The 14,022-nt window shown below is 40.9% G+C and overlaps 1 protein-coding gene across 3 annotated transcripts in view; it reads left to right on the forward strand.

Moving 5' to 3' along the window:
• The window catches only part of RAPGEF5 (Rap guanine nucleotide exchange factor 5), a 231,490-nt gene that overhangs the window by 41,182 nt on the left and 176,286 nt on the right, over positions 1–14,022 (forward strand). For all 3 annotated transcript variants that reach the window (XM_045007954.1, XM_045007955.1, XM_045007953.1), the window contains exons 2-4: positions 8,275–8,325; positions 8,663–8,769; positions 13,208–13,329. In XM_045007954.1, the coding sequence (XP_044863889.1) occupies positions 8,275–8,325; positions 8,663–8,769; positions 13,208–13,329 (280 nt within the window). The remainder of the gene's footprint in view (positions 1–8,274; positions 8,326–8,662; positions 8,770–13,207; positions 13,330–14,022) is intronic.

The following is a 14,022-nucleotide window of genomic DNA, read 5'->3' on the forward strand; positions in this document are numbered from 1 at the left end:
GTGCCTCTCACAGCGTGAGCAGCTTGCCATGCTGAGTGTGATTCTAGTGTTTAAAGATGCATATTTTTCGTACAACATGGCCCCTAAATGCAAGCCAACTACTTCATCTGGTGCTCAGCCGAAAAAACAGCGATCTGTTCCAGCACTGGAGGAAAAACTGGCTGTGTTGGACTTACTGAGAGGGTATGTTGGTCTCCAGCGTGGTACGTAAATATGGCTGCAACGAATCTAGCATCCGTGCCATCAAGATTTGAGAGAGAAATTCGTCAAGCCATGGCATCAAGTGCTCCAATAACTGCTAAAGTGATGGGCCAGGTGCGTGATAAGACTTTAGTGAAGACTGAAAAGGCATTAAACTTATGGCTGGAAGACATGAACCGTAAATCTGTGCCTATCGATGGCGACACATTATGAGAAAAGGCTCTTAGCCTCTACGTGCTGTTCAAACCTCCTGGCGAAGAGGGACAGCCTTCTTATCAGAAGGAATTCAAAACCAGCCAAGGTTGGCTTAACAGTTTTAGGAACCGCTTCAACCTCAAAAATGTGCAGACCACTGGTGAAGCTGCATCTGCCAATGAAGAGGCAGCAAAAGCCTACCCCAAACAATTAAAGAAAATCATAGAAGAAAAGGGCTGTCTTCCGGAACAAGTTTTTAATGCTGACAAGACTGGGCTCTTCTGGAAAAAAATGCCCAACTGCACTTACATTTTGAAATCAGAAAGACAAGCCCCTGGCTTCAAAGCAGCTAAAGACTGTGTGACTGTTGTTTTGTGGCAATGTGGCTGGGCATTTAATAAATCTGGGCTTGCTCTACAGGGCTGCAAATCCCCATGCCCTAAAAGGCAAGCAAGAACAAAAAATATCCTGCCTGTGTTCTGGCAATCAAATAAAAAGGCTTGGGTGACAGCAGCATTATTTCTGGATTGGTTCCACAAATGTTTCATTCCGGAGGTCAAGTGGTACCTCGAAGAGAAAGGAATTGACTTTAAAGTGTTGCTGATCGTAGACAATGCTCCTGGTCACCCTGCGGCACTCTGGTTTGCACATAATGACATTGAAGTCGTCTTTCTCCCCCCACAGTACCACCTCCAACCTCTCGACCAAGGCGTGATTCGCTGTTTCAAGGCCACGTACATGAGGCTTACATTCTCACAGATACGTAGCACTATGGCTGCTGATCCCAATCTTAATGTGATGGAGCGTTGGAAGTCCTTCAACATTGCCAATTGCATCACTTATATTAAACAGGCAATGGATGCAATCAAGCCTGAAACAGTCAATGCATGTTGGCGAAACGTATAGAAAGAATGTGTGAATGATTTTGAGGGTTTCCTGACCATTGACAAAAGTGAAATGCATTGTTCAGGTGGCCAGGCAAGTGGGTGGTGATGGCTTTGTCGACATCCTTGAGGAAGAAATTGAAGAATTAATTGAGAGCCACAGAGAAACATTGACTAACGAAGAGTTAGAGGAACTGATAAAATCATCTAAAGAAGACAGAGATGATGATGACGATGACCAGGAAGAGCCAGCAAGTTGGAATCTTCATAAATTTGCTGAAGTGTTCCAAGCAGTGAAACACTTGAATGATTTAATTTCTGAATACAATCCCTCAATGGAACAAAGCCTCAAAATCACTCATCATATTACGGATGATTTGAGACCATGTCAAGAAATGTTTGAGCCCGCGCTCAAGAGACAACAGCGACAGCTGCCGATCACCATGTTTTTCAAGGAAAAAACCACCACCAGCAGATGAGCCTACGCAATCAACTTCTTGAGTTGAACCAGAGCCAACCACTTTATTTACAACTCACAATCAAATTGAGCTCTGAAATAAAATATTCTTACCTTTTATCTGTAGCTATACATGTAAAAATAATGGCCCAGACCCTCAGTTGGTGTAAGCTGGCATTGCTCCACTGTCTTCAGTGGAGTGATGGTGATTTATACTAGTTGAGAATCAGGCTCATTTTTATTAGTCATCAGTCATCAAGCTAGCCAACCCTCTTAAAAATCCAGCTTCAGTAAGACTCTCTGATCTCCTCTGGCAGCAAATTCCAGAAGCTGACTACATGCTGCATAAAGAAGTATTTCCTTCTGTTTGTTTAAAATTACTGTCAGGTAATTTAATCATGTTTTTCCTGTGCTTGTAACACCAGCATGAAAACAAGGGACTTTCCATGTTTTCTATACCCTTTGTAATCTTAAAATACCTCCCTGAAATCCCCTCTAATTAGTCTCCCTTTTGGGCTAAACCTTGACAGAATATAACCATATCATGGGAGTATACAGTATTTCTCAAAAGCTTGCGGAAGGAGGGGTGGTTTGGGGCTTTAAAAGGGATTTGTTTTCTTTTTGGCAAAAGGTATGGGACATGTCTGGGTTGACCCTCTTTTTCTTTACTGGATCCAGTACTGACAACCATACTACTTGTATTTAACTATTGCATACATTAAAAAACAAGCAACTTTCTCAAAGTAGACTTGCAAAAATGAAACTTATGCTGATATATATAATAAATAAAATTAGGAAACACCAGAATTAGGTCTGTAATTGCACAATCTTATACTGTTTTTTCCACAGGACCCCCAACCTAACAGGACAGTCAGCACTCAGAGAACAAGACAGCTTTTAAATAATTTTTATTCTTGTGATTCAATGTGTGGCCCAACAACCAACACGCTTATGGCATATCATCTAAACTTAGCTTTGAATACAGAATTATGCATTTCCTCTGATGTTTGCTGTGGTGGTCATCACCAGAGTCTGAGTGATCTTTATAAGCTTTATACAGGGTAAAACATTTATTTGGGGTTTGGACCCCATTGGGAGTTGGGCATCTGAGTGTTAAAGACAGGAATACTTCTTAAGCAGCTTTCAATTAAGCCTACAGCTATTAGGGGACATGGTTCAGACTCTGGGCCTGTGTTGCAGCAGACTGGCATGTGTGGCTCAACAAGACAGCGCAATGGAGTCCCAAGCTGGCAGGGACAGAAGTAGTTTTGGCACATCAGTTGGCAGACCCAAGGGGGTTTCTGTGATCCAACCCATCACAGGAGTTACCTTACAAGTGGAGAACCAGTGTTGACAAGGCCAATTCAGTCAGGGTGGATGTGGTCCACTCCCAATAGTCGAGGAGGAGGTGTCAATACCAAGAGAGGGAAAATTGCTTTTGTAGTGAGCCAGCCACTCCCAGTTCCTATTCAAACCATGATGTCAACTTGTTCACTTTACAACAGTCTTGTTTCCAAACAAGGACACAAGTTGTAACTTTGTCACAATCTCTTTAAAGCACATATGTAAGCATGTATATTCCCTTCTAATTGGGTATCAGTTTCAGGAAGTAGTTAATTGACTGATTTGGGTCATCACCCAAGAGACAGTTTGCATGTTACTTATCACCAGACCTTTGTTCAGCTGCCAGATTTCAGCTCAGTTATTGTTCACACTAGGAGCTGACACTGCAAACATAGGTGGACTGAAAGATGGGCAGGGCAGAGCAACAAGCAATCTTTAGCCTGAGCCTTCTGGCTCAGGCAGACAGCAGCAGTCTGAGCTCTAAGCTGGGCACAGCAGTAAGTAATTGGCTTTAGCTTATTCTCCTGGTTAAGGCAGACAACAAACAGTTTAGGGGCTTGCAGCCTTCTGGCTGGGGCAAGCCACAAACTAGGCGCAGGCCATTTGGCCTAGGGTAAGTAGGCCGCCACCCCAGGGTTGGGGTTGGCAGCAGGGGGACCCAGTCCCACCCTACTCCACCAGGCTGCAGGGCCAGGGCCCTAACAGTGGCAGGGGTCAGCGGGGATCCTTCTGAAATATGCTGACTTGTATTGCGACAGCACAACCTGACTAATGTCTGGTTTCCCTGGGCTACCTCCTCCCACAGTCCATGGTTGTAGCTCCATAGTCTGCAGGTCCTCAGTCTCTTCGGGGGTAAGTGGCAGACAGCAGTCCCAGCAACTCTTCCCACTCTCTTTCTCCTCCAAGGGCAGCGTGCTGCATGGCGAGGGGGTCTTGTCCAGAGTCCTGCAGTGGGCTAGAGACATTTGCCTCCTTTGCTGGCTCTGGACCAACTGACCTGAAGGGCCCACCTCTTACACTTCCTGTCTCTCCCCTCTGCTTCCAGCGCAGGGGGCAGGGCTGGCTTGGCTCCACCCACCAGGGAGAGTGCAGGCTCAGAGGGAGGCCATTCTGCCTCACTAGAGTTACATTTCTGATTATTCCTTGTGTTCTTAGAAATGCACTATTTTGTTTCAGTCCCTTTCTTTTACTGCCGCTTTCAGCACAAGTGTATTACACTACCTTGGTAGCATAAACATGCTTGACTGTAAATATTTGCCTTCTTCATTTTGTCACTAAACTAAAAGAAATCAATATGAACACTTCTTTCCTTAGCAGGATTGTCCATGAGGTAAATCCTGTCATTAAAGTTTACAATATTCCTCCCTTTTATACATCATTGATTCACTTGGGTTCCCTGTTTTCCCACAACTGTATTTGGCAACATAATATCCCAGTATTTGATATCTGTTTTTAAAATTAATTCACAAACAGTGAGAAAAGGGAAGTATCTTTGGTTTCACCAACAGTACACTCTTGTGAAATGCTGCAGAAATTGAGTTTCCTCAGACTCTTTGGAAAGTCTGAAGAAATCTTGCTGTTAGATTTTGTTTTTTATTCTCACACCTTTTAAAAGCCTTGATGTCTGGGCAGTTCTTAAATAGCATCAGAGGGGTAGCCGTGTTAGTCTGGATCTGTAAAAGCAGCAAAGAATCCTGTGGCACCTTATAGACTAACAGACATTTTGGAGCATGAGCTTTCGTGGGTGAATACCCATTTCACCCACGAAAAATCATGCTCCAAAACGTCTGTTAGTCTATAAGGTGCCACAGGATTCTTTTCTTAAATAGCAATATCTCATAATTTTGAGGCCCTGTTCATTACACAACACTGTCTGGCATTTCCTAACTTTCAGGGGTTTGACTTTTGCAACCTACATAATTTTGTCTTTGCAGTGTTTTTTTTTCTTTCTTAGTTTTTGTTTTTAGGAAAAAGGTGGATGGGAGAGATGCACTGTTGGGGCTGCGTGCTGGTTTGAGAGGTAGGGGTATAGCCTGGTCTGGCCCTGCCTTCTCTACTACAGCTGCTTCAAGATCAGCTGGGCTGAGTCTCTGCTCCACCTGCTTCCCAGTGTTGTGTGCTGAATTGAGGCACCAAGGCAGGTGTGAGCACAAGGCTTTAGAGTGTTCAGTTTTTTGTTGTTTTTATGTTTGACTTGTTGACAGAATTAATATGTGCAGGACAGGCTGTACATGGGAAATGACAATTTTACCTGCATAAAACTCAGCAGTATCTGCACAACATTTAATGGGACCAGCAAAATGCATCTCCATCACCCCAAGGGTACCCCCTTGCCTGTTTACAATGGCCCCCTGCAAGCATTGGAGGGTGAGAAGTTCTTTTTAAAAAAATCCTTTTTTTTGTTTTTTTGTTTTTGTTTTGTTTTAACATGGAAATTGTTACATGAGTTAATCATAGGGGATGCCAACTCTACTTATAATTGTTTTGATAATGCAGAGCTAATTTAAACCAATCAAGTGGGCAAAGGCAGATTAGGGGTGGATTCCAGCCCTGAAAGAGGGTGGTACTGACTGGGAAGGGGTTGTGTCCAAGGCATCTGAAGGGTGTATTGATCTTGTTTATCTCTTTGGGGGCTTCCATTGTTGGAATTTCTTTTTCAGTCAGAAACTGAAAAGACTTTCCTCCCCATCTCACCCCACAATCTCAGGCCTGGTCTACACTACAGAGTTACATTGACCTAACTCTGTAAGCGTCCACACTAAAATGTTGCTCCCACCGACGTAACTCGCCCACTACACCAACTTAATCACTCCACCTCCACGAGAGTCGATGTAGTTAGGTCAACTTAGTGTCAGTGTAGACACTGTGTTGCTTACACCAACAGTTGCTGCCTTTCAGAAACTGTCCTAAAAGGCCCCATATTGACAGTTAAATTGGTGCAAGCGCTCCTGGTGAGAACACACGCTGCTGACACCAGGAGTGTAGCGTGGACATGTAAAACTGGGTCAAGTACCGTGGTGGCTGTATGTTGATGTAACTTAAGTCGACTTAATTTTGTAGTGTAGACTTGCCTCAGTGGAACATTATTGTTCTTGTCTTGGGTTGAATTTTCCTTGGAATGAAAGGAATTAGCCATCTTATGTATTCTAATTTACTAGCTAACTGACCAATAATATTATCGTCACTGTTAACTTTGGAACATGGGGGAAATATCAATTTATAACCTGGAATATGCAGCTATAATAAATGAGGTTTGTAGCTACTGAATTGATAAATACACAATGAAGGATTTGAGAACAAATCAAGTGAAGCATTACCACGTGCTAATAACATGCATATTAGAAAGAGTAAGTGGTGGTGTTGCAATCTATTTTTGGATATGGGGGAAAGGAAAATAGATTTAGCCTCGTTTTGTTTGTTTCCATACTGAGCTTCCTTCTGTCACATAAGGAGCATAGAACCACAGTAACATTTGTAATGAACTTTGAAAATGTAAGAAGTGTTATTTAGTTGTTGTTGTTGTATGTTGAGTTCTATTAAATAGATAAAAAGTTAGGTGTTTCTGAAATGAGTTCAATAATTATTCCACTGTTTTCATGAGACTTTTTTTTATTAAAATATCTTGTGTGCAAATTGGGCCATTCTTAAAGTAAGGAATTAATAATGTTGCCTAGAACTTGGACTAACATGAGCAATGCAATACTTATACTGTTCTACCAGCGCACCTTGATCCTGACCTGCAAAGCTGCTATTATTCTAGTTCTGGGATTTTTAGGCAGTATTTGTATTCTGAGCAGAATTGTGTGGTGTTCCACTTATAGAAACACAGAAATTGCCATGATGGATAAGACCAATAGACCTCTAGTCTAGTATCTTGTCTGGCAGTGTCCATAGCTAGATTCTCCAGAGTCAGAGGTAAGAATCTCACAGCAGGCAGATTTGGAATAATCTTCCCCCTCACATCTGGTCTCCTGATCGCTATTAGTTAGAGTGGGTTAAGGCCTGAAGCATTAAGTTAAATATTCCTTCCAAAATTATAATTATTGTTAACTCTAGATATATTTTATTTCCTATAAACATCCAATCACTTTTGAATCTTGCTAATTTCTTGGTCTACACGTCTTCTTGTGGCAATGAGTTCCACAGTTTAATCATGCATTTAGTGAAAAATATTTCCTTTTACCCATTTTGAATTTTCCATCTTTTCAGGCCACTGAATGTCATCTTGGTGTGTATGTGTGTGGTGGTTGTTTGGTTTGGTTGTTTGTTTCCTGGGATAGAGTGGGAACATCTGTTCTCTATACCATCCATTTGTTTTATACGCTTTCATCATATCACTCTTAATCATCTCCTTTCTAAGGTAAGTAATCTCAGTGTTTTCAATCTCTCCTCATGTATGAGTTTCTTGTTGCCCTTCTCTAAACTCTGCAATATCCTCTTTGAGATGGGGTGACCAGAACTGCACACAGTGCTCTAGATGAGGGGACACTATTGATTTACATAAAGCATTATCTCACTATTCACCATTTCATTCCTCATGCCTCCTGATATCTTGTTGCTTCTCTGACCACAGCTGCACATTGAAGAGGAGGTCTTCATTGAGTTGTCTACAGTGACACCCAGGTTCCTTTACTAGGTGGATAGTCAATTTAGCAATATGAGGAGTTTAAAATTTTCCCACCAATGCATCCGAAGAAGTGGGCTGTAGCACACGAAAGCTTATGCTCAAATACATTTGTTAGTCTCTAAGGTGCCACAAGTACTCCTGTTCTTTTTGTGGATACAGACTAACACGGCTGCTACTGTGAAACCTCCAATGTTCATTACTTTGCATAGATCAACAGTGAACTTCATTTGCGTTCATGTTTTCCATTCACCTACTTAGTTTAGGTCTCTTTTGAAGTTAATCACAATCTGCTCTGGTCCTGAATAACCTAAATAATTTTGTATCCTCTGCATTGTGCTACCTCATTGCTCACCTCCCTTTTCAGATCATTTAAAATATACTGGACCTATTACAGTCTTTGTGGTGTGAACAAATGTGCACAAAGGACTAGAATGAGGCCACACAGGATACCTCTGGTGACTTTTATAAATGATTTTAACTTATGTTTCAATAAATAAATGACCTACCTTTCTCTTACTCTTATTTTTGGTTACAGATAATGACTTATCCATCTATCTTTTTTACAGAATTTGTCCAGACGAATTTCAAATCCGTATCTGGAAAACCCTTCAAGCAAGGTATTTTTAAAACTTCATTTTAATTCCACATTCTGAAAGACTTAGAAGGAAGAATATTTGTTTTGTTTCATTTGCTTAATCCTGGCTTTTGAGTGATTTATGAATATAGCCTGCAGTTAGAGCCACTTGTACAATTTTTGGCTTGTCTACATTAGAAAACTTTTATCAATATAGATAAATCTATTTAACTACTGTGTGTAAACCCAGATGTAGACTTACATCACACCAATTTTAATCACATTTATACCAGTTTAACTTAATTCAGTAGCTTTTTGTGTATTTAAGTGTTCTAACTTTCTGTATCTAGATAAACAAGCAAATTCTCTTTTCATTTTAGATTTATGGAGAGAGTTCTTCATGTGCTGGGAGAGCTCTCAGGAATATTTTTACAGTTCAGGCTTCTGACCTGATTAAAGACAGAGTGTACCTTACAGGAATTTGCAGGTAACAAAGTTAATTTGCTCTAATGAACCCACATTGATTTTTATCCACCCCGCATAAAAATAATGATGTAAAGAAAAAATTGGATTTTTTTGATAAAAATGCTTTTTGAGGAAAAAGGTAGATACATTATAGCTCAAAGATATCTCATCATGGAATAGGGATTATAAATTCAAATTCTGTAGTATGAGACAATATATTCATGTAATGTTTAAGAAAAGTTTTATAAATGAGTTCCAATAGTTCATGGATTAGGGACCCAATTTTATGGAGTTCCAGGAGCTTCTGTATAGATTATTTAGATTAATCTTTCTATCTACCCAGTGGGGCTCAGTCTAGAACAGATGTAGGCAAACTGTGGTCTGCGGGCCACATCCAGCCTGCAGGAGCATCTGGCCTGGGGAGCCTCGTCCCCGGCCCCTCCCCCGCTGTCCCCCTTCCTGGCAGCCACATGGCTGCGCTCTGGCTCACCGCTGCCACTGGGTAGCCTGGGGAGCGCAGCTGTCTCTGGCCGGGTGTCATGGCTGCGACCTCCTGCTCCTGGTAAGGGAGCGGGCGGGGGGGGGCAGTCAGGGAGGAGGGGGTGGTTGGATGGGGTGGAGGTTCTGGGGGCATGGTCAGGGGATGGGGAATAGGGAGGGTTGGGAGTGGGATTCCCGGGAGCCCTGTCAGGGGGTGGGGATATGTATAGGGGTCGGGAGGGCAGTCAGGGCACAGGGAGTGGGGGGGATTAGATAAGGGGGTGGGATCCTGGGGGCCAGTTAGGGGTGGGGGGGTCTTGGGAGGGGGTGGTCAGGGGACGAGGAGCAGAGGGTGGTTGGGTGGGGGTCCTGAGAGGGGGTGGTCAGGGGGCAAGGAACAGGGGGGTTGGATGGGTTGGGAGTTTTGAGGGGGGCAGTCAGGGGGCAAATAGGGGGCAGGGGGCCAGGCTGTTCAGGGAGGCGCAGCCTTCTGTATCTGGCCCTCCGTACAGTTGCGCAACCCCGATGTGGCCAAAAAGTTTGCCCACCTGTGGTCTAGAAGATACCATCAGAGATGCCTAGTTTTGCAGTTCTCAAACTGTGGATATGTGTCTCCAGAGATAACATGCTTGTTAACAGCAAAAATGTTTTAACTAAATAATACATAGAGGTGAGAAATAACGGACCTCAACCCTATTGTCCCTCTGCAAATTTGTGTACACAGAGTTAATCCCTTACCTCTCTCTAAAAGTGTAAAGTGGAGAATCCGAGTGCTTAAGTGACTTCCACCAGTTCACTGGTGTGACTTTCGGGTACTCGGCGTATGTTTAACATTTCTTTTAAGCCCAATGTTGAGAACTTTGGCTGTGATAGTGCCATCTATTTTTTCATGATTTTGTTCACAAACTGTCGTCATATTAGGCCAGTTCTTGATATAGTGTTCAAAACAGTCCCACTACTGAGTTCCATTGCTCGTCTTGTGGGAGAGTTAGCTTGGTTCCTCCCACTTTTTTCAGAGCATCTGCTGCAAAGTGGCTGTTATGGAAGTATTTTGCAATTTCAACCACATTAGCCTTTATTTCTGGAACACTGAAGTCTTTGGCTAGTAGGTGCATCAAATGAGCACTGCAACCGTATGTTATTAGCTTGGTACTCTCTCTCTTCTAAATAATTTCTTCTCATCTTGGATACATTTGCAGCTTTGTCTACGACCAAGCTGCGTACTAGACATTTGATTTTTTTTCCCCACAGTTTGTTATAGCTTTTACTGCTGCTTTTTGTAAGTATTCTGCTGTGTGCATTTCCTGATGTATCAATTGTTTCTGTAGGGAAGACATTCATTTCTTCTGTTGTCACACAAGCACATACAACAGGATCATTGTGGACGTTGTTAACCTGAGTCTTGATGGATGGAGCAATTTCACCCTCTAGACCTTTTGCATACTGCTCAATTTCTCTTTCATACACTTTATCCAGCAGTCTGCCTGTGACATCTTGGGTGGACTGTATCCTGGTCTTAATGACTGAACCATGTTAATGAAGTGTGGGTTCTCAATCATACGGAAAGGAGACTTTGTTGCATAAACAAACCAGGCAATTTTTTTCATCAATTACCTCTTTCTGTAATCTGCTGGTTCTTATCACAAACTGATCTATGGTTGTTTCTGGATGATGGAGATTTTTTTTTCCTTTTTGCTAAAGGTGATCTACTGTGACTATGTGACATACATTGTGTGACTGAAACACCTATAGAAAATGATGATGATCTTGAAGGTGGATAGTCTTCAGAATCCTGTATGTTGAGGATGGATTCTCCTAAACAAAATAAATCGATGCAGTTATTTAATTATTACCATACTGCTCATTTAGTATTACTCATTGCATTCACTGACCCTTAGTACAACTTTAAAGGTGAAATTGTAAAAGGAAGTTCTGCCTCTTTCAGCTATTTATTTTTTATCACAACTGCATCTAAAATAATAGTACAATAGAGTAACAACTATATTTTTTGCTCAAACATGAGAATTCAAGAATAGTCCACAAGGAAGAAGTCCTTAAGAAAGTGGTATAAAATAAAAAAGTTTACCAACCTGAAGATCCTGTATGTTCAGACATGTTCCTTTCATTATCTTCAACACAGCTTCCTCCTGAGAAGAAACACTTCTCGTGATGCTGTTTCATTTGGGCAACCAGGCCTTGCATTTTTGTTGCACTGTTTGCATTTTGCATGCATGCTTATCTTACTCACAGGTATGCCCAAACTGGGTCTCTTTTACAGCCTGCTGTCATTATAGGTTTTCCCTTCTAGTGAGAGAATGGTATGGCAGATCTCAGGTTCGGGTTCTGTAGTTTCCTCATCAAAATGTTGCTCTTTTAAGACTTCAGAAAGCAAACTCCACACCTTGTTTCTCCCAGATTTTGGAATGCACTTCAGATTCTTAAACCTTGGGTCCAGTGCTGTAGCTATTTTTAGAAATCTTACATTGGTACCTTCTTTGCATTTTGTCAAATATGCAGTGCCAGTGTTTTTAAATCAAACAACATGTGCTGGGTCATCATCTGAGACTGCTATAACATGAAATATATGGCAGAATGCAGGTAAAACCGAACAGTAGACATACAATTCTCCCCCAAGGAGTTCAGTCACAAATTTGATAATAATAAAAAAAAATTGCTTTAAACGAACCTCATCAGCATGGAAGTGTGTCCTTTGGAATGGTGGCTGATGCATAAAGGGACATACAGATGTTTAGTATATCTGGCACTTAAATACCTTGCAATGCCAGCTACAAAAGTGGCATATGAATGCCTCTTCTCACTTTCAGGTGACATTGTAAATAAGAAGCAGGCAGCAGTATCTCCCGTAAAGGTAAACAAACTTGTTTGTCTTAGCAATTGGCTGAACAAGAAGTAGGACTGAGTGAACTTGTAGGCTCTAAAGTTTTACATTGTTTTGTTTTTGAGTGCAGTTATGTAACAAAAAACAAATCAACATATCTAAGTTACACTTCCACAATAGAGATTTCACTACAGTACTTGTATGAGGTGAATTGAAAAATACTTTATCATTTTTACAGTGCAAATATTTGTAATAAAAATGAATAAAGTGAGTATTGTACACTTTGTATTCTGTGTTGTAATAGAAATCAATATATTTGAAAATGTAGAAAAACATCCAAAATATTTAATAAATTTCAATTGGTATTGTATTGTTTAACAGTGCGATTAATCACGATCAATTTTTTTAGTTAATTGCGAGAGTTAATTGCAATTAATTGACAGCCCTAGTTTGTTTACATAGTGGTTCTGAGTGTAATTTACAGAATATCTTGACAGTGAAATGAAGGCTCTCCAACCACATCATGCTCCAGTGCAAGTGTTCTTCATATTTTTGGTTATGCAAAAATCACAGGTTTCTATTTTAATACCATTAATTCATGTGTTTAAAAATGAAATGCAGATTGTTTGTTTATTTTTGCTGAATTTAAAAGTGAGGTTATTGCTTGCTAGTAATGCAGTGACACAAAGTAAATCCTAGTAAAAAGGCTGACCCCCAGTCCCAAGTCAGGACCATTTATATAATGCTTAGCTCTACTGCTTACATCTATATTTGAAGAATTTTAAGCATGAGGCTGAAGGTTCAAATGACTTCAACTGTTAAAATGGTTTGAGCTGGCTATTCCTACTTTAACATTCATTTATAAAAAATATTATATATACATACACAATATAATCTACATAGCTATATCTCACATAGCCACTGATGAGGTGAAATATAATTTTTAATCGTCATGTGACAATTGGGAAGTCTCTGAGTTACAGGCAGGTATCTATGGACATCAGATGTTCATCATCCCATGAGATAAATAGATACATGCTGCACAATATTATGCAGTACACCTTTTGACTGATTTTATATATAGTCAAACACTCATGTTGTGGAATATAATATGAATTTTAAATGTCCTACCTTTTTTTAGGAGAAGCTGTGTTGGATCAGAACTGGTAGACTGGCTGTTGAAGCACTGTCCTTTTGTTAAGTGCAGATCTACAGCAGTTGGTGTATGGCAGCTCCTACTGGATATGGGAATTGTGTTATCAGGTCAGTGTTATGGAAACAAGTCCTACCATGGTCATTAAGCCATTTGTACATAGAATGAGATGTATGTTTGCTGGGACAGAGGAGGAAAAAGAAAAATGTAGATTGATTGATTTTGTTTTTAATTAGGAGGTCATGTCCTTTAATATTAATATGGTATAGACTTATCCATGTGATGTTTCACTTAATAAATACAAGATATGAACTCGTTCAGATGCAGTTTTCTGTCTTCTGCTTTTGGAAATGCAATTGCCTGTTTGCAGATCATGTGCATGTCTATGTCAACCTATTTTTTTCTTCAGGTGCTTTGCATTGTTTTCAAAAAGTCAGCAGTTGCTTTGTCACTATAAATCACTGGTTCATCAGGTGTCTTCTTTAGTAACTAGTGTTTTTTTTTCTTTTTTCTTTTCCATACCTAGAGAATACAGCACAGTAGATGAAGAGAGATTTTCTACTCATTGATAACTATGTTGGGCCAAATTCACCCTTCCTCTCGCTGTGTTGCCCCATTGACTGCAGATTAAGATAGGGCAGAGTTTGGCCTAGAAATCTGGGACACAGGTGTTGATGTTGATATCAGTAGCCACCCTCAGGGGTTTTTCCATGGGAAGACAGCTTCACATTGCATCCAGAATCACATAGCCACTGAATCAGTGCACCACCAGCCCATCCTGTCCATGCGTGCCCCTTTCCTAT

This window comes from Mauremys mutica, chromosome 2 (genome assembly GCF_020497125.1).
Source record: "Mauremys mutica isolate MM-2020 ecotype Southern chromosome 2, ASM2049712v1, whole genome shotgun sequence".
Classification (NCBI taxonomy): domain Eukaryota; kingdom Metazoa; phylum Chordata; order Testudines; family Geoemydidae; genus Mauremys; species Mauremys mutica.